The 24,164-nt window shown below is 36.2% G+C and overlaps 1 protein-coding gene across 2 annotated transcripts in view; it reads left to right on the forward strand.

Annotated features, from left to right (window-relative positions):
- FTO (FTO alpha-ketoglutarate dependent dioxygenase) overlaps window positions 1-24,164 on the forward strand; it is a 257,678-nt gene that overhangs the window by 67,674 nt on the left and 165,840 nt on the right. For both annotated transcript variants that reach the window (XM_050904114.1, XM_050904113.1), the window contains exons 5-7: window positions 3,531-3,610; window positions 5,172-5,315; window positions 12,609-12,728. In XM_050904114.1, coding sequence (XP_050760071.1) covers window positions 3,531-3,610; window positions 5,172-5,315; window positions 12,609-12,728 — 344 coding nt within the window. The remainder of the gene's footprint in view (window positions 1-3,530; window positions 3,611-5,171; window positions 5,316-12,608; window positions 12,729-24,164) is intronic.

The following is a 24,164-nucleotide window of genomic DNA, read 5'->3' on the forward strand; positions in this document are numbered from 1 at the left end:
AGCCCTATAATGGGATCTGGCCAAAAGGTGGCAGATGATTCATTGGGAAGTGGCAGGCAGAAAGTAGTAGAAATAAAAGAATAAAACAATCCATTTAAAAGAAATATGGATTTTGCTATATACATGTATGCAGGAAATAGTCTCCTTGTGTCTTAGGTGCTCCACCTCAGACAGAAAAATGAAGTTATTTTTTCCAGCATTCAGACACCGAGTGTCTGTTACCAACCAAGTTGTGTTCCTTTGAATGCAAAGAAGCCCTTTACAATATTGTCAGTAGTTTGGGGAAACTGATTGAGGCATTATACTGCCTGAAGTGCAAGCAATCATCCACACTTGCACAGTGACTGGTGGCACAATGGTATCCTGTTAATACAGGTGAATATGAATAGCTTTAATGTGTGTGATTAGACTTTGATTGAGAAAATTCTCTTTGGTCAGGATAGCACTCTAGCATGTATTGGAATCCATTACTTTTTCTTGATTTTCTAGAACTACTATTTTAAATTTGGATAATTTGTAGTGTTTTTAAAACTTATAAAGAAGCAAAAAGCTTGATCATACTTCAGAAAAATAGTCTGTGCAAGTGACAGCATTTTTCATAGACGTGGGAAAGCTTTGGGAGAGGAACAGTCATATAAGCAGAAAATTGTAGTCCAATGCTCGAAACTTCTTTCTTACCTAGCAGTTAGTTAATTGGCATATGCATCTCGTAAGCATCCATATGGAAGGCAAGACTGTTTTAAGAAGAAGAGATTGTGTGACAGTTCTTGAAACTATACTAAATACATTGCTAAGTTGGTATTAATGGTGACTTAAAAGTCACTTCTCATATGCATTATACAGTTCACAGAGGTTTTGTGGGGTTTTGTTTTTGTAATACGTATTGAAATGAGATGTCCCTGCCATAGTTGTCCTGAATTTGTTGCAAGAAAAGGCCCACTGTTTTGTGGCAGAAAAGACGCCATGTTGGCTCTTACCTCACCACAAATTCAGGAGAACTGTCTGACAAATAACTTGCCTGCATGCAGGTTTCCAAAGCAGGACTGATACGTGTATGCCTGCTTTTTATACGCATGTATTTTATGTGATGCATAATACTGGAGAGGCTGTGTTTTGGTTTTCCAAACCTCACTGATCAGTGTTTAGTCATGTAAAACTGATGTTAACTCCATGTGTATTGTATTTTACCTAAAACCACGAGAGCTCTATGGTAGTTTTGACGTGGGTGTCCAAGGAAGGTAACAGTTTTGGTTTGGCTCTAAAACCAAAATAGTAATCTGGAGGTAGTGTTCTGTATCTGAATAAAAGCTTTTGCTGCCAAATTGTCAATGGCCAATTTAACAAAGAGTGCTTTTTCTTTTCAATTAATACATTTTTAGAAGAAAAAGAAAAGCAGATCTTTACTGTAATCTTTTAAGACCTAGAATGTATTTTTCAAATATCCTTTGAGACATGCAATCCATGAAGCTTCAACTATTTTTGTACAATTACACTTTTAGATGAATTATAAACTCTAAAATTACAGGCATCTTTCTAAGAGTCATAAAGGATTAGAGGCAGTTGGAAGCAATTTCAAGGGGGAGCTCTACAATGAAAGATTGGCCAAGGGTTTGAATAAAGGTGCAAATCAAAATGTAATACTTTTAATGCTGTGTTTGCTACATAAAACATACCACAATGAATGGGCACTGAATGGGGTGGTGGAAGTGTTTAGGTTGGTTTTCTGTCGCAATTCTTCTTGAAAGTGATTGTGATATTTAAATATTGCAATGTGCAGAGATAATATTGTTCTGTGGCCCTTGCAAGACTTGGCTCTGTGCAATTTAACGCTCATGTTTATGTAGGAAATCGCTTTTTCCTATGTTCTTGTTGTTTGTTTTGGAGTGTTTTTTCAAGCTTTTCAACTTCACCTATCTGCAAACCTCATGCAAATAGAAAATAAGCCTCCCATCTAAACTTTCTCAGTGGGAATTCAATCCTGTTTCATAATGCTTGTCTGCCTGTTCCTTATATAAATTGTTTTTCAGATTTTTATTTTTATTTTTGTCAAGTTTGTGATGCTATCTGCTGTCTTGGGTACGAACTTTGTTAATAGTTGCTTATAAAATTCATAAAAAGAAGACACTGTTCTTACAACTAGGATGAATTTTTCTGAATTCTTACTCATTCGATTTTTCTCGGTTTTAAGGTTTCAGACTTGTTGCAAGGTAAAGTAAAAATTTTAGAGCACATCTTTTTTCAGTAATAAAGAGGATACCATTAAACCTCACACACTCTGTTCTTTTCAGTCTGATAATCTGTTGTTATGGTCAGAAGAGCATTTTCAAAAATTAGTAGGAATTTGGGATATCAGGTTTCAGATATGCAAATATTGATCTCTTTAAGAGGAATTATATTTATGGGATGGAAGGACGAAGCTTGATAATTTCTCATCATGCTGTATTAATATGACTGAAGCTAAATTCCCTGAAAGAATAGATATTGTTGAAAATACAGACTCCAAGTTAACTAGCATCTTGTGGGTCTCTATTCCTGTTCTCTTCTAATTTTGTCTGTGGTGGTTTTTTGCTTGGTGACACTTCAGGTCACCTAGTTTTTGCATATTTTTAATCTCTTTCTGCTAACTTACAAAACTATAACCCAGGAGTGATTTTACAGCAATTTTTGATAGATTTTCCTGAATGTCTTGTTAAGGTTGAGAGGGCAGCATAATTTTAACACCAAAACTGAATTGAAAGCACTTCATGAATGGTTTTCAATGTAACGGTGAGTGTTGTTACTAGACTTAATCTGAACTTTTCCAGAGGAATATATTTCCTCTAAAAAGTGCTAATTTGTCGGAATTCAAGCATTCTTCAGTTTGATAATTTTGATGAAACTCTAATGGCAACCAAGTAGGTTCCATCTACAGGGTTTTTGGGGTGGTTGTTTGCCAGTTTGTGAACTCAAGTTCATGACAGCCCTCTGGCAGGCTAGAAGAAATTCACAAATGAAATGCTTTGGAGACAAGTCTTTGAGCAGATTGTGCTTTCTGGGTTCCCAGTTTCTTGGCTCTGAGCTGAAGGGAGAACTTCAGATAAGTTTCAGATAAAAAGATGAAATAATATGTCGTTGTCTTTTTTCTTTCTCTTTCTTTGTTTCTTTTTTCAAGAAATGTCGGTATTGTTTAGTGATTTTTGAGAAAAGGGATTGTAATTTCTGACTAGTCTGTTGTTTATAGTGATCCTCAAGTTTGAAAGAATTAACTTGTTTAGTTGAACTTGTCCCATAAGAGGTGGGAAAATGCCGCTTCTAAACTGTATAAACTAGGAGAAAATTAATGTGAAGAGATCTTTGTAACACTAGGACAGTGAATAATTATCATGCTCTGCTAAACATTAGAGCTCTATGAAGATAGTACTATCTGACTGAATTCTCTGTTTTTTTTTTTTCTTTAAATGCTTAATGTAGTGTCTTTAATTCATATTCAGCCAGAATAAGTTTTAAGTATAATTTTTCCCTGTACTTAAGGTTTTCTAATCTGTCCCTAGATGATCTCAATATGACACATCAGCACTGTGTTCTGGCTGGTTTTTCACCTCGATTCAGCTCAACTCACAGAGTGGCAGATGTAAGTATCAAAAATGGTTTGCTGTTTGGTCATTTGTAAAACTAATATTCTGGTACCCCATATGTAGCATCATGTTCCGTTATCCAGAACTGTGGTTCACAGTTATGCTTATGACTCAAACTGTTTTCTTGAACAACTGCTATTTGTTTATTTTTGGATTGAGGTACACTTGTTTCTGTATTGGTAGTTTGCCTAAACTCACAGTTAGGCATATAAGATATGAATTAAGAATGTGCTACACCACACCTCATGGATTACTGATGAAACGTAGAAACAACTCTATTTTTACCTGAAAAGTTTTAAAACTTTTTTGCTGTGTTTATATCACGGTCCTAGTTGAAACGCAATGTTCATGATGAGATAGAAATGTTATCTGTAGTTTTGTTTATGTAATATTCTAATGGAAAAGCATACAAAAAAATAAAAAGACTGTATTGTAAAAAGATATTTAAAAAAATTACGATTACCACTTTCTTCTTTCAGCAAGGCAAAATATACCACTATGGAAGCAAGAGAGATACATGTATCCACATACTTCTTTTTTTCCCCATTACTCTTCCTAATTTGTGCAGGAATGGAAATAAAGCAATAGCACCAAACATGGACATATACATACGTATACGTTGTAATATAAAAAAAAGTGCCTTTATTTCCCAAACAAATATACACTCTGCTTGCTTGAACTGGGCTTTGACGTAATGTTAAAGTACAACGTACATTGTACAACAAGTAATTCTGTATTTTTCATCTCTCATTTTAAGAGTGCTCTGACCTACTGCTCCTGTCTCTGTGTTACTTTTGCAGGAAAATGCACCTTTATTTTCACAGTATGAAAAGCTTCTGTATTAAGTGATTCTGCTTTGTGTTTGTAAACTGTTGTGACTTGAAGTTGTATAGTATGGAAATTTTTTTTACAAAGAATATGAGACCAGGGGGTCCTTATTCAAGATTATTCCTGGAAATTTAACTGAAGGTATAGATATTTAATTGAAAATAATAAAAAGATGTAGATGTTGTCTTTGCTTTGTTTCAAAAGGATTTTTACAGGTTTCCTTCTAATCTTGAAGGAAGTTTAAAGAAAACAAAATAAAAGGAGCGGAACTGCAAAATTGTTTTGTTTATATTCTCTATACCTTGTAAGCAAACAGCTCTCAGACTGGATATGGAACTCCATTTTAGTGTTATTAGGAGCCCATACAACTGATTATGAAATACTGTCAAAAACTGGCCAGGAAGCAATGGAAAGTATGGCCATGTTTTTGTATGCCATATTTGTAAAGTAAACTTAAAAGGAATTCTTTTCTTTCTCCTTTCAATCTATGCTGTACTGGTTGGCTAGATGTTTGATGGATTAGACTTTTGCATAATTTATATCAATTACTATATAGACAATCCAGGAGACATTACGCTTTTGTTTAAAAGATCATGAAATAAAGTTACAGAAATACATCCCTTCTGCTCCTTCCCTCTGATTATTTCAGAAGCAAATAGCTCAGTATATTTGAGAAATACATATGTTCTGAAGTGGCTATATATACATTTTTTTATTGTATCTTTATAGTGTTCAAGAGGAACGTTGGAATACATATTTGGACAATGTGAACTGGCACTCCAGAATTTACAGACTGATTCTGATTCAATGGCTTTATCTTTGAAATCACTGGAAACTGCAGTTGTAAAGCAAGTAGAAGAAATACATAATGAGGTGAGATGATCTGCACTGAAAATACTTCAGCCAGGTTCTCAGAGGTGCAGTCTGCTTGTGGAGTTAATGGCAATTAAGTGTGCTCAGCTGCTGACAAGGCATTGCTTTGTATAAGTTTGAAATGTGTGTTTTTTATGACTTTTTTTACTTGGGTACAGTAATTGGGATTAACTTGGATTCTTTCATTCCCATGAAGTTTTCATTTTTCCTTAAGATCCCTCTGCTGGTAGAGTAAAAGAGTAGTTTCAGTAATATTACATGAAATCTGATAGTGTGGTGGACAAACCAAACTACTCTAGTGCTTCTCTAACAAAAAGGGAGAGAGAAAAAAAATTAAGAGGGAAAGAGCAGGTAAAATTTTTCAGTTGTTCATCAGGTGTTGAACCAGGTTTTTACAGAATGCCAGGTGTGACACAATTGTGAGTATGTGCTTTAAAGTATATTCTGAAGAAAATACAGTGGAAATAATTGTGAGGAACATATTTAAGCGGGTCATTCTGTGCTACAAAATATGCAAGTGTAACAATGCACTTTCACAGGATTCCACTGAAGCTGGCAGTGCTTTCTTGCTTGAAGTACAGATCTGGAATCTTAACAAACGCATTGATTTGACAAATGAACTGAAAATATCAGACTGTATTTTGGGAAATTGTGGAAACAGGTAACTTTTCCTGTGGTATAAAAGTAGGCAGTATCACAAAAAATGTAATTTGGCTTATTCTCTGTTAGTGGAGAGAGTCAGGAATGTGACACGATGGACTGGGTCTTCTTACAAGGGTAGTGTTTCTGAAGATGGTAAATTTAGTACTTTTTTTTTCTTGTTTTAAAGTTACAAAAAATGTAGTCAAGGCTATGTATTAGGAGTTTAAAATGACGGACTGTTTAGCTGCTCTGGAAAGCTCTCATACCTGAAACAAAGCTTTCAGTTGTTCCTAACTGTAAAGCACTGATGATCCTGTTTCTTTAAAAACAGCTATAGCAACCAGTTAATACAAACTTATGAAGAACTTTTTGCTTAAATATCAGTGGTTTTTTTACAGCGCTCCTATGTTCAGACATTTTGAAGGAGCTGTGCTGTATTTCTACTAAGGTAAGTATGATCACTATTAGAAGCTGTATAGTACATAGGTAATTTTCACTCAAATTAGAATTTGTGTAAATGGTTTAAATTGCTGTCTGCCAAGGGATATAATATTATGTATTGTTACTAAAATTTCATGGAACACATTTTTACCTCTATTGTGTTTATAGTTGGTAAAATTGAATATGGTGATGGCAAAAGATTTGCACCCTTGGCTTTTAGCAAAACAGCTCCTAGAGCAATTTAAAGAAGTCTGATGCATGCAGGGTTTTACAAAACTTTAATCAGGCTCAGTTCATAAAACTACACGCATATGTGGTTTGCACAGCTAGGGCCACATGCACAGCTGGTGTAAATTTGCACAGGTCCTTTAACATCAAAGACATGTGCTGTTTACATCAGGTGAGAGACTAGCCCCTGGTGTTTGCAGTCACCTGAATAATTTTGCTATGTGACATACAGGGATGTTTCCTGTTACGCATATGGGATATACTGTAACAGAAATCATCGTTTAACTTGTACCTATTGTGCACTTAGACTTAGTAGACGCATTGGATCTATGTTTCATTTGAAAAGAGAATACCCACTTACCTCTTTTTCTTTTTTTTTTTTTTTTTTTACATTTTTTTTATCCCAAGGGGACATCTTCACTTGAAGGATAAATTCCATATGTTAAAGTGCTACTTAAATTTCATTTATTTGCTGCACAAGTAGACAAAATTACTAGTGGCTTATCACTGTGGTAAATGCACATTTCTTTTTCAAGCATCACTGAAGTGAAAACATATGGACCTGTGACGCTAATGCAACTTTTTTCACATATAAAAGCTTCCTACCTTCTTTTACTCACTGTATGATAAATCTTTGTATTTTCAGGCACTAACACAGGTTTTAGGTTCAAATTTTCTCAGGCAGGTGAAGAACAAGAACGCGTTTTCTTTCTTTAAAGAATCAAACTGTTTACTGATGAAAAGGAGTCTTCCATTTGATCGGTGTGGTCTGGATTTGGTCACTGGTTTTTTTTTTTTCCTTAGTTTGTTAGTATTTTTAAATACAAAAGACAAAATTTCACAAAAAGCCAAACATAGAATTAATGAAGAACTGCCACCCAATTTTGCCTGTGTATTTCTGTCTGATATACAGCTTTCTGCTCTAGTTCTAAACCTCCTTGTGAATTTTTTTCTATTCCTCTGGACCAGAGATCATGAGCTTGAAATTAGGTAGTATTCCCATCTCTAGAGGTGGTGATACAGTTGTATTTTATTTTCAAATATTATGATAACTGAAGTTCTTCACAGGGTTTAACTTGGATAACTAGATGCAGCCATTGTTCTAGATTCTTTATCTTCCTGAAATGCTACGGGTTTGGGTTTTTTACCCCTCTTGCTGGCGCCTCCTGAAGTAGTCATCAGAGATCATTAACCGGAACAGAACCATCACAGTACCATCAGGGTATGTGTGACTAAGCTAAAATATAGTAGTTTAGCAGAGATTCACAGTCTGTGCTGAAATTTAACTGCTCTGCCAAATGAGGCCTGGATGAATTATCTGTGTCTACTAGAGGGGAAAAAGCCAAAGAGCAAGTCTGAAAGAATGAGGTATGATTCTGTGCCTTCACTTTTGTATTCCTGGGCGGGAAAATTGACTTGCTGTGCTGATAAAGTGGGTTTGAACTGAAGATCTGAAGCATAGGTGGAGACAGTTTTTTCCATTTTTGTGGTGGGCAGAGAAACCTCTAAAAGAGGTATGGGTGAGCATCTGGGGGATGTCTTTACTGATGTTAGATTTCCCAGAGTTCATTGTCAGAGCCCTGTCTTGGATGTCTTGACAGAGGTATTCCTGTTGAAAAAGTAAGATGCTAACCTGAGGAGGTTTTTGGCATCTCTAGAGGGCAGCCAGGTAGAAGTTTAATATTTCTTTAGACTTAGCTTTGTTGTCGTGGTCTCCCTCACTAAAACAACCTTCAAAGGAATATCTGAGTAATTGCAAGGTATGTGCTGTTTGTTAGATGTGTGAGTCACTTCACTCCCCGTATGTACTTTGTAGTTGTAAGTAAAGATAACCTTAATTAAGGGTGTTCACGAGCTGCTTGTCTGAGTAGCTTATGGGCTTGAAGTCTGAATAAATACTTCAATGGCAGGGTATCCAGTGAACAGTGTAGCAGGGTGAACAGAAGTAATTACCTGGACAGCTGTGAAGTACAATAGCCTAACAATGCACACATAGTGTTAGAGATTGAAGTTACCCCTTTAAGCAATCAGATTGCTGTTTGGCCAGTAATAATTTATCCTGAAATAAATGATCTTGCAGAGTTCACTGAATGTGAACCTCTTGCCCCTACTGAATTGCACTTGGCTTTCCAAAATATATACAGCTGCTGGGTATGTCCCAAACAGAGCTACAGGGGACCTGGGGAAACCCATTGGCAAGTAAATGTTTTTTAAAGTAATAAAACACTGCTGGACAGATGATGTAAATGCTCATACATATAAAAATAAATCTGCAGAAGAGATCATCGCCAGCATATTCTTCACATTTCTAAGAAAATTTGTTTTCCTTGCTCTGAGTAATGCAAAACCTGGTAATAGTTCATGTTGTGTGAGGCAGTTTCAAGGCTTCTTTATTTGCCAACACCAAACTAATAATTGGATGTTCTCTATGAAGTAAAACACTAGAGGAAGTTTTTTTAGCATCTGGGGATTGTGTTGAAAATGTAGCAGGTTTCAAAGTAAGTACTCAAGTTTGAAAAGGTAGGATTTTGTCCTCATCAGGGTTTTTGCTCAGCCGTGCTTATCAAATCCTGATTACCATGATTAAAACTTGAGACTGAATTGGTTGTTCTGTTGCTTGTGAGATACAGTCACTTTTGCCTACAGCAAATCTATTTTTGGCAGCAGTAAGTGTGGTGAATGTACAGTGATGTAGAAAAGCCTGGGCTAGCTAAGTTGAAGGTATATGGTGTTAGACACTGAGGTCACTGCTGAGAAAGGGTAGCAGTGTACGCAGCCAAAGGAAGGCTAATATGTTTTAGCACATCAGTGAGCTGACAGCGTGGTTGGTGGCTGGCTAGGACAGCAGAGAGAAAATATAGATCACCTACATGTGTGGCATTTAATAACCAATACTTTTAAATAATTGACTGAGGAGCACTGCCTCACAAAATGTCAAATGCTACTGTTGGCCTTTTACTACCCAGTATTGACTATAACCTAAAATTGGCCTTTAATCATTGTTTAAAGGACAACTTGAAAATACACTGAGGTTAGGCATATGAGGCCTGATTCTGAGCTTACTTGCACAGATGTAAGTCATAAGTGAAAATTAGTTAGGAGATGAAAATTTGTTCCTCAAGCACTCAGCATATATATTTTAATATGTTTAAGCTTTGTCCTGTTCAGTCATGTAAGATGCTTTCTAATGATAACTAAAGTTAGCCCTGATATATGAGAGTCTCCAAATTAAAACTCTTTGACAGAATCCTTGGCAAGAGCTGTTAACCTGAGAGTTTTGTCACAGAAGATGAATGTTCTGCAACTTCAGTTTCGCTAAGGCTAGAATTGAGCTTTTTGTGTCTCTCCAGTATTTACTGTTGTGTTGTTTTTTTCCTGGTACAGCTCCTCCTGTTCGTGGAAGGAGGCAAGCTGATAGGAGTGCCTTCCTGCTACTGGAAAAGATATTACTGAATAGAGTCCAATGAAAGCAAGAGGACATACAGCTTTTAAGAGAACCTGGAAAGCAAATAGCATATGTTCTTGTTAAAACATGTACTTAGTAATGGATGTGGTGTAAAGAGCATTCATGTGTTAATTAAAAAAACCAAACAAACTTAGCATAACTGGAATCTCTGGAGATTTTTAGCAAAACTAAGTATTTATGCTTGCATATGTCTAAAACACAGATAGAGTGATAGAGAAGTCATGTCACCATTGCCTCATCAAGATGATTTTTTTTTTTCCCCAGAATCAACAGTTGTCTGTTCAGAGGTGATAGTTCAGAGCAGTCACTTGTCAAACAGCTTGATGGCTAAGTTGGTGGGTGAAACATTGTTTTTCTCCCCAGCTGCCATTTTATTAACTCAGTTTAGAGCTAAATGGAGACATTGTGAGATGAATGTGGACCTGAGTTTGAGAGCCCTAGTAAATGGTAGTCCACGTTGTTAAACAGCCATGTGTTGCAATTTGGTACACTGATCTCTGATGAGACCAGCTAATCCAGCAGAAAATTAACTAGCCTGTTGCTAAACTTTACCTCTTGCACCTAAAAAGCAGCTCTTCTGTGTCAAGTTGTATATTCTGTATAGGATCAAGATACATTTAAAATTTGGCCAAGATGCCAGACTTGAATTACACTGAAATTACATAGATTAATGTAACAAATCAATATGACTAGTCAAAAATCAGATTGACTGAAATAGATTCTTGTCATGATGAGCCATATTGTAACATTGATTTTAATTAAAAAAAAAAAAATTCATTGATTAATGGCCTCGTGATTCATTTTATGAAACATGTTTGCCAGACATCATGTGTTATAGCCCTTTCATGGTAGAGGCCAGCAAAAACAAAAAGTGGGAGGAGAAGGAAGTATCGAGTGCTTAAACCTCTAGTTGAACTATCGATATGCTCAGCCTTCCCAAAACTGTGTATACTGATTTTTTTAACAAACCATAACTTGATCCTTCATACCTCATTAATACTGTAGAGGAAGCAAACTTTCCTTCAGCTTTTTTTAGAATGGATGTCATCAAACTTCTATGCTAAAAAGTCACTAGACTAGCAGTCAGTTTTTTGAAAATATTTTAAGATTTATGTCTGCCAACTAATCATGTTGTTATATTTTACCAACGAAGTTGCTTTAATATTCTTTTTATACACTTCAAATTTAAGTATCTTTTATTGTAATCTTTAACATGTATTGACCAAACATTTAGTTAATGTTAACTGGAACACTTTCAGATTTCTGTAGCCATTCTGTTCACCCTTGCAGGAAAGAAAGTGTTAGGTGTCAGCTTTGGGCATTTTTTTCTTCTTTCACCTTGGCAGGTTGTCTTTGTTTGCATTATCGGAGCTGAGCAGGGATAAACAAAAACTTCTCTGTGGTACAAATAATGATTAAAGCAGCTTTGAACTCTGTGTGAAACATAACTACCACAGCAAAGATAAATACAGAATTCTAAAGACCAGAACTATGGATTGCTATTAAAGGAAAAAAGGCTCAGTGGAAATTAGGATAAATGGAATTATTTTGCTTAAAGAATATTTGATGAGTTATATATTTATATTATGTGCTAGTAAGTTAATATTTTTCTTGTCTTAAAGTTGATGGGCCATCCATGTATGAATTTTTTTTTTTTTAAAACCCTAACTAGTAAAGTATTACATCATTTGCTGTGTTTCATCTTCTAAATAAAAGTATTAGCTTGCTCTGGATGGAATTTTTATTGCTTCAGTGGGGGATTTGTTTTCTTTGTAAAGCACAGTTTCCATACAAGCTTTGTCCTAGCAAAACCTGTTACTGCAGGTGCCCCGAAAAGCTGAAGCCTGCTTTTTCGCTCCTGGGATGTGCGCATTGTTCTGTGTTAGAGGGTTTGGACGTAAGGGCAGATCCAGCGGAGGGAGCATGAGCAGCTTCGGGACACCCCCTCTCCCCTGCAGGTCCGCCTGGGCAGCGCGTGCTCGTGTCTCATATTGAGATCCAGTTAATCCAAAAGTTATTGGTAGCCTATCTGGTAACCAGATTGTTTGGTAAAGTATGAGAAACTATGATTCATTGTAATGCTGTGCTCTCATTCCATAGCAATTGACTAGGCTGCATTCTAGCAATTTTATTACTGCAAGTTTTTTCAATCTTTCATATGACCAAAATATTTTGAAACCCACAATGTTAGTCAAAATAAGCCAGTGTTGGTACATATTTGACTGAATTGTGAGTAAACCTGAACTTTTAATGTTCTTTGTACATTTACCACATATAAAGAAGAGTTGGGTTTTGCACCTCTCTAGGTTTCAAGGGAGTAGCTCAGGTCACAAATTCATGTGGAATAGCAATAAAATAAACAGCTGGGTGTAAGGGTGCGTTTCGGAATGAGTCCTTTGGTAACCTTCTCCTTTTCTATGGGATTCTTCAGGTATAGCTGGATTCATGCATTACCCCATTCCTGCCCCAAATAATGAACATAGATGTTTATGCTACCATTTGTTTTTATCTTGCAGGTTGAATTTGAGTGGCTTAGGCAGTTTTGGTTTCAAGGCAAGCGGTATTTGAAGTGCACTGATTGGTGGCTTAAGCCTATGGCTAAATTAGAAGAATTTTGGAGAAAAATGGAGATTATGGTAAGTACTAGTTTCATACTCTAAAGCCTCTAGAGCTTAATTCTGAGAGCAGTCACAATTATGGTTTTAATTGTACTGTAGTAAAGGGTTTTAAACTTTATTCAGAACATATGAAAAGTAGAATCAATGTCAGCCTTCCACTGCCGCCTCTTATTTTTCTCTCCAGTAGCCAGAAGAAATGTGAGCAAAATAAGATCCAAAAAAACAAGATTTTAGTTATTTCCTGACTGCTTGTTTTTGAAGTTTGACAGCCTCATAAGATGACAGTCATATATTACATCACACCAATTGGTACATGAAACTGTGCCTTGTCAACCTTTTCATCCAACACCGAGATAGACAACTCTGCCAATGACAACAATGGTGAATGCATTTGAGGAAAGTTGAGAGAAAAATCTGATGATCTGGAGGTACAACTATCTGTCTGTAGTCCACCTGCACACTTAGACACCATAGCTAGAACTGATAAGAGGAGATTAGTTTCTTGACTAATTGTAGTGCTATTGGTTCCTGTATACTTGAAAGTACATCCCTGCTTTCCTTGAAAACGGACTCAGTGACAAGCACTGTTAGCCTGCTTGCTATTGCTGTCCAAGTAGAGACTCAGTTGGGAGACTTTGCTAGCGGAAGTGTTTGATACAATTGCCAGCATGCCTGCTTCTAGATTTGTACACAGAAGGAACTATATTGACAAACGTGTCTTACTCATATCCTTATGTCTGCATTAGAAGCTTCTTCTCAGTCATTTCTTCTGGTCGCAGCCTAAGCCTCAATTTGCTCGTAGTTGACTTGGAAAAGTTTGTAATATAACTGAGGATGCTGAATATGATTTGTAGTAGAGGTGGTTCTGAATCTCTGGAGGTACGATGCAGCAAGAATATGCTCTTGAGTCTTGAGGGAAATGTGACTCACTAACCTGCTCAAACGTATTGTAAGCTTTTCCAGCAATGGCTGGTTTCAGACTTGGAAAATAAGTTTGCAAAAGTGGAACTTTCATTTGTGAAATCAGTTGCCACAAGGAATCAGTGAACATTAAACTTTCCTACAAAAGGAGAGAAATTACTTATAACTTGTTTATGTAGGGTTTTTTCCTCATTTTTGTGTTCTTATGTGCTCACATTCTTGAATGACCTTTATAATTTAAAAAAAATCTTTTGGTTTGTTTTTCTTTCAAATGACAACTTACTCTCTTGTAACACAGGCTTAGATGAGGTAGAGACAAGAATGTTTGATTGTTATTTTATATCCATTGTGTGTTGAGAACATGGAAAAACAGCAAACTCAGGAATTCTCAAGGGTTAGGTTTTCTGCAGTTGGTGTGACATTACCATGTGTCTCTAATTAGAAACATGGTGGCGTCAGTGTATCTCCTTTCAGCAGGCCTCAGGATGATATTTATCAGCAAACTGAATGTTGGGCCAAGACAGAAGCTGCTTCTAATTTAAATTTTAAAAATTGCTTTAATGTTTTATGACTTATAACATATTAATCACAATTAATTTCAGCTATTGAAGGAGACAGAAGAGAATGTTAATTGAGAATGTCTGTTTTGTTGAGTCTCCAAGTAAATTTGATGCTTACTATACTTGGGACTTGGAGGTAGGGTGGGTTTTTTTGGGTATAACCTACATTTTGTCCTTTAGTGTTTCACGAAATGACAGTAGGGGGCAATGTTGAGCCGCAGTTTTAATGCAACAACAGGCACCGACTTAAAAATACATAGAAATGTAGCATTAACATCAAGAATTATCCCTGTTGCTTCAAGTTAGTTGTAATCGCTAAGATTCCATAATACAGGAAATCAATTGTGGGTTAACAAATTCAACAGCAATTTAACATAAAAAGTGTAGTGTTTTGGTGCATGCTTAGCTTCCACAGCATTAAGTTAAATCAAAAAGGTACTTCTGAAGGCAGCCAGTAGTCTACAGTCGGTGTTTTTTCTCCAAATTTATAATTTTAGCCGGATGAGTCTTTAAAAACAAAAAAAATCATGTCAAAATGCTAAAAGTAAAAATGTCTTAGAATTGTTGATCTTGTCTCGGAAGAATATTGTTGCTCAATAGGAATTATTTCTTAAAAGAAAATACTTAAGCAATGTATTTTTCTTTTGTGTGTGAGCTGAACAAGTCTTGACTTACATTTTTTTTTTTTTTTTTTTTTCCCTATATGTGTCTAGAGTAATACAAAAGTCAGTCTTGGCGTCCCTGCATGCCTTTCCCCCCCCCCCCCCCCCCCCCCCCCCCCCCCCCCCCCCCCCTTGTTTAGTAAAGCAGTTATAAAGAAGAAAAGAAAGTTTCCAAAATAATTTCTGATTCTGCTAATTGTAATTACTCCAATGTCACAGCAGAGTATGATACTGCAGGAAGTTTAACCCAGTGTCTTCAAACCTTTGGGCTTTATTTAATATTTTTGTACATTATAGCAAGCACACAATTTTATCATAATGTTTATTCCTGGCATTTCTTTCCCTGAGGATAGTTTTACTTAGAGCTCGCTCTTGTGATGTAAATGTTAAACCTTTCATTTGAATGACATTCTGATAAAACATCACATTTCCCACAATATTACCTCATGAATTTATGAACCATTAAATCCAAAGCAGTTTAACCAATCTTCTTCTCTTTTTCCCCCTCCCTTGAAAATATGAAGGCTATTCATATCTTTGAGGGTTTTTTTTAAAAGTCATCCAAGATTAACACATTATCGTCTGCAAAATCAGGATAAATGCTTGCTGAATTCAAAGGGAGAGTTACCATTTGAAAAAAGACTGTACAAGCTTTGCTTTCTGGGTAAAGAGAAGTCTGAAAAGCTGAAATCTCATGTGATGTGAGGAAGTCTTGCTGTAGCTGTTCTGAGATTCAGTGGAGAGACAATTTGTCTCTCAGGGTCTGATATCATGCAAACCTTGCAATCTGACATTTATTTTAGCTATGAAAAATCTTTTAACACCCTGCCAAATCAGTAAGAACTGCAGAAGTCCTACAGTCTTTCTTTGTTTTAGGCTGATTCACATTTGAATAAGTAAAATGTAAATCAATGAAATGGTTTTTGTTTGTGGAATGAAAAGTAAACATATATGATTATAGTTAAATACCGAATCTTTAAAGACTCTTTTAACGTATCTAGTGTTCCTTTTAAAAAAAAAAAAAAAAAAGAAGACCCTAGTAGTGCTATATGGTGTGAATTGTATTTCCTGCTTTGACAGTCCATTTAGCAATGTAGCAATGTATTTATATGGCAGTTGGCCTTAATAACCTTTATTGACTTTAGTGGGTAAGAGCCAAGACTGGGATTATTAAAATGTATCAGTTTCATTGCAGTATAAAATCACAACATATATAATTATGTTAGGTAGGCTAGGCTCCATTTAATCCCACCTATTTATGCAGGAATTTGGCAAGATGAAAAAATTGTAGGACTAAAACGTAGAGAAAAGTATGACTGATTTGGAGTTATAGTTAACAGCATAACCGTTTGCCTACAATAAAGGCTCTACTTAAAGGAATGAAACATAGATCTTAAAGAACTGATTTTTAATGGTATAACTGAAACACAAGTAATTGTTACACCATTTGTTTCACTTTTTGGCATCCTAAAACACAGCTAATGATAATGCAATGCAGCACGCCTTTTAATTTATAAATGTAGTGTAAAATCAGAAGTGTGCACACTCTGTGTAGTTATAATGAGCAAAGTGGCATTTCATGCAAACTGATGTCTTTCTGCACAACTTTCATCTTGATTTGTAAAACTTCTTAAAAACTATATTTATTAGTCATGTTGTTGTTACTGTTATTCTCAATACCATGCTTTTATCAGTTTATACAACTAAATTGAAATCAGAGAGCAAGGCTATTTTCTTGTAAAATTATTTTTCTTTCCTTTTTGAGGTCTATTTCATTATTTGCTACTATTGCTACATATGAAGTATCTCATAGTTTCAGCTATAAGCCACTATTTCAGGAGCTTACAGCCTGACAGTTAGAATTGAGTCTAGGCTGAAACTTGAGCTACAAACCTCAGCCCAGGGCCATAAGATATTCCCCCCCCCCCAATTAAAACAAGGGTTTAGCTATGTATTTAAATCAGAGTATTTCAGTTCCAGAATAACCATGAAAAGCTATAAGACAAAATATGCTTTTAAAAGGAATCCTCCTAGCTTTTGTAGACTTTGGCACTTTAAACAGTTAACCATTTATGTTAGGAAAAAAAAAAAGATAATGGGATCACAAACAGGCTGGTTGGTTGTTTAGCTTTTTTCAGAAAATGCAGAGCAACTTAACTGACATTTGAATTGGTTTGACCTTGTCAGCCAAAATTCCAAAAAATTCTGAGTTGTTATTTTAATTTCTTTTTTAGCTTTCCCGTTGTGCTTAGATATTGCAGTGTCACACTCCTTTATTGGAGGGCCATGCAGTGATGGGTGATCGTATTTGCCTAATGAGCTGTGAAATGTAGGCACAACATGGCAGCTCAAAGACCCAAATTTTAGCCATATTTCTTGTCTTTTTGGGCCCTTCTTATCTGTTTAGGCCAGACCCTTTAAATAAATGTATTTTTGGCAGGTTATATTTTATGTACACTAGGAGTTGGATGTTTCTGGAAGTGTACCTTTTATCTTCAACAACAACAACAACAAACCCTGATCCTGAAGACTTGTTTTTCTTTTTCTTTTTTTTTTTGTCTTTTTTTTGGCACTAATTTCCTTGACCCCAATATTTTTAGCTGTCAGAAATGGGAAAAACGATTCAGTATTGTATGCAGTAGAATCACTACCATTCTTAAAAAAAAAGTAAAGTTGTCTTGCACATCTTTCAGAAAAAAAAATATTTACAATTCTGAGGGAATTCAGACTTAAGCTTCCAAAACAAAGTGTGTGCTGAAAGCACAAAGGACTGTGTTTATGATTCTCTTTGAAGTGTTTTTGCAACAGGATAAGGAAAATTTTAGAAACTGTCTGATAGTGTTCAGGGTAAATACTTAAACCCCTTTAGAGAATTTCACACACAGATACTGTGCAGCAGAAAAAAAGGATACTTATGTTTCCTAAAGCTGCTACAGCCTACAGCTTTGTACTTAAAGACAGAGGTGTTGAATAGAATTCTACTGAGGATACATCCAGTGACAATATCTACAGGAACATCAGAGCAAACCAGTGGATAGCTTTTTCTATTTTTAACCCTTATGTGAGCTGGTTGAGATCTAAGCTGTGTTGATATGAACCACTATAACATTTCTGTTATAAACTGGAATTGTTAAAAGGGCAGTCTTCCAACACATACAGCATACTGTGAGAATTACGCTGAAACATTAAGGTTATAATGTAAACTGGCATAAGCCAGGAAAAGTTTAGGACAATTTATGTCCTATGGGAAAGTGCGATGCATTTCTAACAGCACAAATGGGAGGACCATGGGTGGTTTGTGCAGCTGTGCATGTTGTATGGCTGGTCGTGTGTGCTGCACCAGATGGTGCAAAGGAGGTGGGCATGCTGTCCCATTTTTGTGTTCCCTTCTAGGTGGATTTGCACCTGAGTTACAAGTTTGATGTTTGTAGGTGTTCTTGTGCAGACAACTGTATCTTGGTGAGCTTCACTTTTGGATGACTAGAATTCTGTTGTCTTGTGCTTAACTCTCACTGTAATAGGGCTTCTTTCTATTGTCTTCACTATATTTTTATACTATCAGTTGTGTAGTATATACATGTACTTGCATGTAAAATGTGATGAGCTCTGTGTTAGTATTTAAAACATAAATACATATAACACAATCAGCAGAAATCAAAATTGTGCATATAGGTTATGCCCCAATCTTGTATTTGAATTGTGTAAACGGATCTCTGTGTCTGAGCACTGAGGCTTAAACAGGATTCTCCATCACATGTGAAAGTTTTCTCACAGTGGATAGACTACCAGGGCTGGTCCATAGTGTGACAGTATGTGTATGTACATGCTTCTACACACAAATGCATACACACGTATGTTGGGATTTTTAACTGTGATGATCTTCTAATTAACTTCGTTATGTAACTTCTGAATCATGTAAAGTTATATTTAGAGAAAAGGCATTTACAGGGCATGAGCACTGGGGGCAACTGCTTGCAGTTCTTGGCAGCAGGAGCAACTTAGGAAAAGAGTTTAGAGAGCATTAGACTACATTTGGTAGTACTGCAAGTCACCCAGTGTGTGGCAGAGAGGGAAAAGCTCACATTGTAGTTCCTGCTGCATCCCTGTGAATCCAGTGTCAGTCCTGGAAGGATATTTTAGAACCTGGTGTTGCCCTTTTCTTGTTAATGGGAACTGTGTGATCGATTTCAGTGAAAGCAGAATCGGTATGATGGGGCTACTGTATATTGTATAAAATTGTGTGCTGTTTCCACCATTTTTTCCCCAGAACCTTGGATGGACATATACTGGAATAACAGAAGATCTTTTTATCAAAAGTGTGTTTATCAAGGCTTATTACTTGCTGTGGAAATAGTGAAGTAGTAGTATCGTGCTCTTGTTTTACTAGTCCGATTATTCTTAGCCAAGCCTTTTATGTTCTTAGAAACCCATTTCCTAGTAGAAAAACTGAATAAAAGACCATATTTGAACACAAAGAATAACATTTCTTGAAAAGAAATTATTCTGTATTTTTGAAATTTGTGTATCTATGTTATATAAAACTCAATTAATTATTAACTATAGTTAAAGTGGTTTCTTGTTCTCATTTATGCAGTCATAGAAGTGATCAGATATAGAGCTTATGGATTTGTACATTTGTGTATGTATGTTTATGGACATGCTACATAGATACAAAAAAAAGATTTGGTTTGGTGTTGAAACTGTGAATTGCAGTGGTTTAGCAGGAATAATTTTTACTGTGATTGCTATAAACTAGGGGAAGTCATGATTTCGAATGAAAGTGAAAGCAAATGGCAGTATGACTAAAATGTCACCATCTACGTTGCTGTAATTTTTTTTTTTTGAGTACAAGTAGTATTCCTAAACATGGTTTTATTGCTATTGTATTTTCATGGCTATGTAACCACTATAAAATAGAATACAGCTGTTTTACCTTTCGAATGGCTTTTGTAAGCAAAGGAGGTGACGTCTTCCGAAAAGCTGCCATTGCTACATTGATACTTTTTCTTTCCTATCTGATCATCAGTCCTTCTAATTCCTAACAAGATCATGGGTGAATAGTGTTTTTGCAATGTATTTTTTAACAGTTACTTCATCTTTGATCAAAATTACAGCTCTCATTTTATATATAAAGAAATAAAGCTAGGCTTCAGGACTTGCCATAGAAAGCATTATGGTCTGATGGATTAGGTGCTAATACTTTCACTGACCCTCTGTTTAACTTGTGCAAGTAACTTAAGTGTGGTTTTCAAAATCAGCGTGGAGATCAAAATGTTGAGGTCTTACTTTGGTTTTAGATTGCAGACTGTTTCTGATCTTAAATTCCTCATCAATAAAATGAGGCTATGATTTTTACTGTAGCTGAAAAAGAGTTACTTATTGGCTACCTCCTAGGGAGAGAACATTCTGCCGTTGAAGGAACCCAACAACTTTCTGCCTCCCCCCTACCATGACTGGAAATTGTAGAACTTGGGTTGCATCTAAGATTCCCCCCCCACCCCCCCAGGTGTGCAAGTTCTATCCATTTAAGTATGACAGAAGGAGCTTACTGTGCTTTGGCTGACCTCGATTGTCTCCTGGCAGTTCCCAGTTCTAGGTCTCAGGAGCTTCTGAGTGAATCTTTTTTGCACTTTTCATTTCTTACTACACATGCTTCTGCTTAATAATCCTGAAGCTGTAGACATAATAAGATGTTTACTATTCTGCAGTAAGAAGATAATTACTAGCTTTTCTTGAGTGTCTCTAGTTAACATCAGGTTTTGGAAGTTCTTCTTGGACTGCTAGTGAATCTGAACTCTATAAAATTCTCACAGCAGAAGCTCTGATACAAAGTTTAAGTGTAGCAAATCTTGTAAATTATTCGTGTAAAATAATGTGATTGTTTATCACAATCAGACTAATGGCATCTCTTTTCAAAGGAGTCATTTTCAATTTCTATAATATAATAAAATGATTAAGGGAATGGTGAGAAAAGGCCAGACTTTTGGCTTGTGAATAGGAATGGCATCAGTGAAGCTATGCTCAAGATGAATCCGACTTCATGCTTAGCATGCACTATTCTGCGAAGTGCACTGTTAATAGCTGGAAAGAGTGCATCATTTCATGTTGTCTAGCTGTCTAGGGATCAATATAATTGTGTAAACTGAAGTGATTATTTTATTTTATGTGTGTGTATATGTATGTATGCATATCTACATTGCTAATAATTATTTTAGCTCGATCTTCAAGCTGCGTGCTACATGCTAATGGATTAAAGCTTCACTAGCTAGCTAGAAGGTCAATTGTTTTGTCGATGTTGTGGTGGGAGTCAGCTTGGATAAGTGAATTATAAGACTTTTCTTGTAATTCAGACACGTGGCAGAGTAAGTTTACTCATTGTCATCCTTTACTGATTGTTCTCATATTCTGTTCAATGTCGTGCTTCCGTTTCATGAAATAGGAGTTTCTGTGCTGAAATAATTTACAGTAGTAGGACCACAGAATTCACTCCTTTGCTCAAAACTAATGATTGGTTATGTTGCTGATGGAAGATTTGAATAGAAATTATTTTAAGATTAGCCTGTACAAACCAATTTATGCTGATGCTGTGTAGTACCAAGGTACACAAAGGTTGTACTTCTCAGAATTCCTTGAGGCAATAGAGTATCTGAAAAACTTTCAGCAGCTAAGCTTTATATTTCTGTCTTCTCTTACAGGGAGGAGGAAAGAGCACCACGGTATTACATGTACAGTGCTAATATATCTATCCCCAAGGAAGCAGGGATGAAGTAACATGAAATTAATTCTATATTGCATTTATGTAGATGCTCAATGCAAAGGCCAATACAAGTCCTGGCTGTATCTTGGTCTGAAATGTTATGATGCTTTTAAAAGGATTAAAAATATACATAATTAGGACAATTAATATTTCTCGCTTTTAAAATTCTTCTCCTGTAGGTGGTATCTTTATTAATGCAACCTTACAGTGACTGACTTTGTCTCTCAGAGGAATGACAGTAGAGAAAGGAGAGGTTACCATGCAATCATAGTTTTACAGTCAAGGCTTTTCAGACCGTTATTCTGTTACTGATCTTTTGTTAACTTTCATGTAGGACATACTTGATACACATATTTATAAAACGTGTATACATTCATGGGTGAATTCCACTAGTGGTCATTATGCTAAAGGAATTGTGAATTTACCGTATCAAAACTTAGGAATCTACTGGGGAGGGGAAACGGTGAGTAAGAAAACAGATGAATCAGTCTTGAAAACTCATAAAATTTGCAAAAATATTGAACAAAACCCAAAAAAGTCCCACTGGTTTCTTTAAGAAATCCTACTGTTAAAAACCAGGATACAGGACTGTTTTCTCAACTTTTTTCTTTGCTTTCGTCTTCTACATTTTCTTGTTAAATGTAAAATACTGTAATTGAATCACAGCATTAGCTGGCTTTTTCCAACAAAACAGCAGATTTACGCTCTTTGCTGCTAGTTTGAAAAGTAATAGAGAGAGAGAGAGAGCGCGAAGACAAAAATTGAGCACATAGATGTATAATCCCAAAGGAATAAACTGACTTCCACTAGACAAGCTGAAAGCTGATTAAAATATTTCTCATCCTTTGGGTATGCAACAGCTTTTGATGATGGAGAGTGTATTAATATTCAGCTTAGCTGCTTGTCGACACTTCAGACAGGTCCCAGGAAAGACTCTGATACTGACCAGGTTTTCTCACTCTGCCAGAAATCTTTATGAGACACAGAGCAGCACCCTTGTACCGGCAAAAGCCAAGATAAGAATAATGCTATTTAGCTATGTCTTTATTTTAGAAGTTGCTTTTAGACATTTTGAAAGGATTGAAAATTTTAAAGAATTCTTTTAATGATATAAACTCATTTAGATACAACAAAGAAAGATTAATCTTAATTGTTTTAAAATAAGGCTGCTGTAATCTATTAAATTTTAAATCCGTTTGTCCGAGTTGTTTGTAAACATACAAAGATCCCAGTAATAATATCAGTGACCAAGATTTTTGGACAGACTGTTCCTACTGCAATTATTGTATAACAGTCGGATCTGACGTGTTGGGGTAATGTTCTCTTAACTTCATCTATTCCCTTGTAATGTAACACCTACCTTCCAGACAAGAATGAGATGTAAACAGCTGCTTTATCAGCTGATACTTCTTCTGTTCTTTTGTTGGCATGCTGACATATGGGGTGTTTGCTTTTTCCCCTTCCGCAGTGACTAAATATATACAGTATCTCTGGAAAACATGTCATACGCTGTGTGAGGTGCCTTTAGGATGGCTCCAGGGCTAAATACTTCCTGTAATAGGTGAAAGAGCATGGCTTAATCAGCTTAGTTAACTTAATTAAGCTGTGCGTTTTCTCATGGTACAGCCTTAAAGTGTATTTCATTTAGAAACTGTATTTCATAGTTGTGGAATGACACAAAGTTGGAGAAATCCTGTGGCTTTTTATAGTGGGCTTGAAAAAGGTGAAATTTGGTAGTTATTCTGCAATGTGAAGAAGTGAATTAAAGGAGTGTGTCTTTTTACTGAAGATTTAAAGGAGAAATTCTAATGCAGTTTAGATTGTAAAGGCTTCTCAAACTGAAAAGTCTACTTTTCTTTTTTTTTTTCCCCATCTGATTTTAACATTTTTATACATGGGAAGAGCTGTCCATGTTTATCCCAACCTCGCCTTGCCTGCCTGCAGATGTGTCACCAGATTCTGTGACACTACCTTCTTTTATCCTTCTTTGGAAGAAGGTAAACTAGCGTAGTGTGATTGTGAGGATGTGGATCTTCTCTCCCCTGATCTCTGGGTCTCAGCAGATAATATGATTACAAATTAAAGTAATTTGAACTGAGTTGCTCTTCCTTGAGATGAGTTGCTCTTTATGTTCTTCAAGAGGTACTCCACGTTAAAGAAAAGGTCTGATTTTCCTCTCAGGGAAAAGTGGGGATCCTGGTCCTAGTGGAACCCTCCTGTCTGGGAGGTTAGAGGAGAAGATTGATTAGTAGGGCACAGGTACAGCTGGAAACAGTACTTCCCATCTCGTTTGGTTCATCTAGTATATTAATGTTTACTTATTTACTTACCTGTACAGGTTTTTGAAAGAGTAAGGGGTTGGGGGGGGGAAGCAAGCAGGACAGCAGACTGCAGGTTGCAGTTGGCCAAGGAGGGAGTGGCAGCAGGTGCCAGTAGCCAGTGGAAACATGGGAAAGGGGTTAGGAGCCGTTCTGTTGACAGAATAACAGGACCAAAGGCAATACGAGCGAGGACTCCTGGAACAGGAGTTTTGAAATGCTGTAGTGGTTGGAAA

The sequence above is a fragment of the Gymnogyps californianus genome, chromosome 12 (genome assembly GCF_018139145.2).
Source record: "Gymnogyps californianus isolate 813 chromosome 12, ASM1813914v2, whole genome shotgun sequence".
Taxonomy (NCBI): Eukaryota; Metazoa; Chordata; class Aves; order Accipitriformes; family Cathartidae; genus Gymnogyps; species Gymnogyps californianus.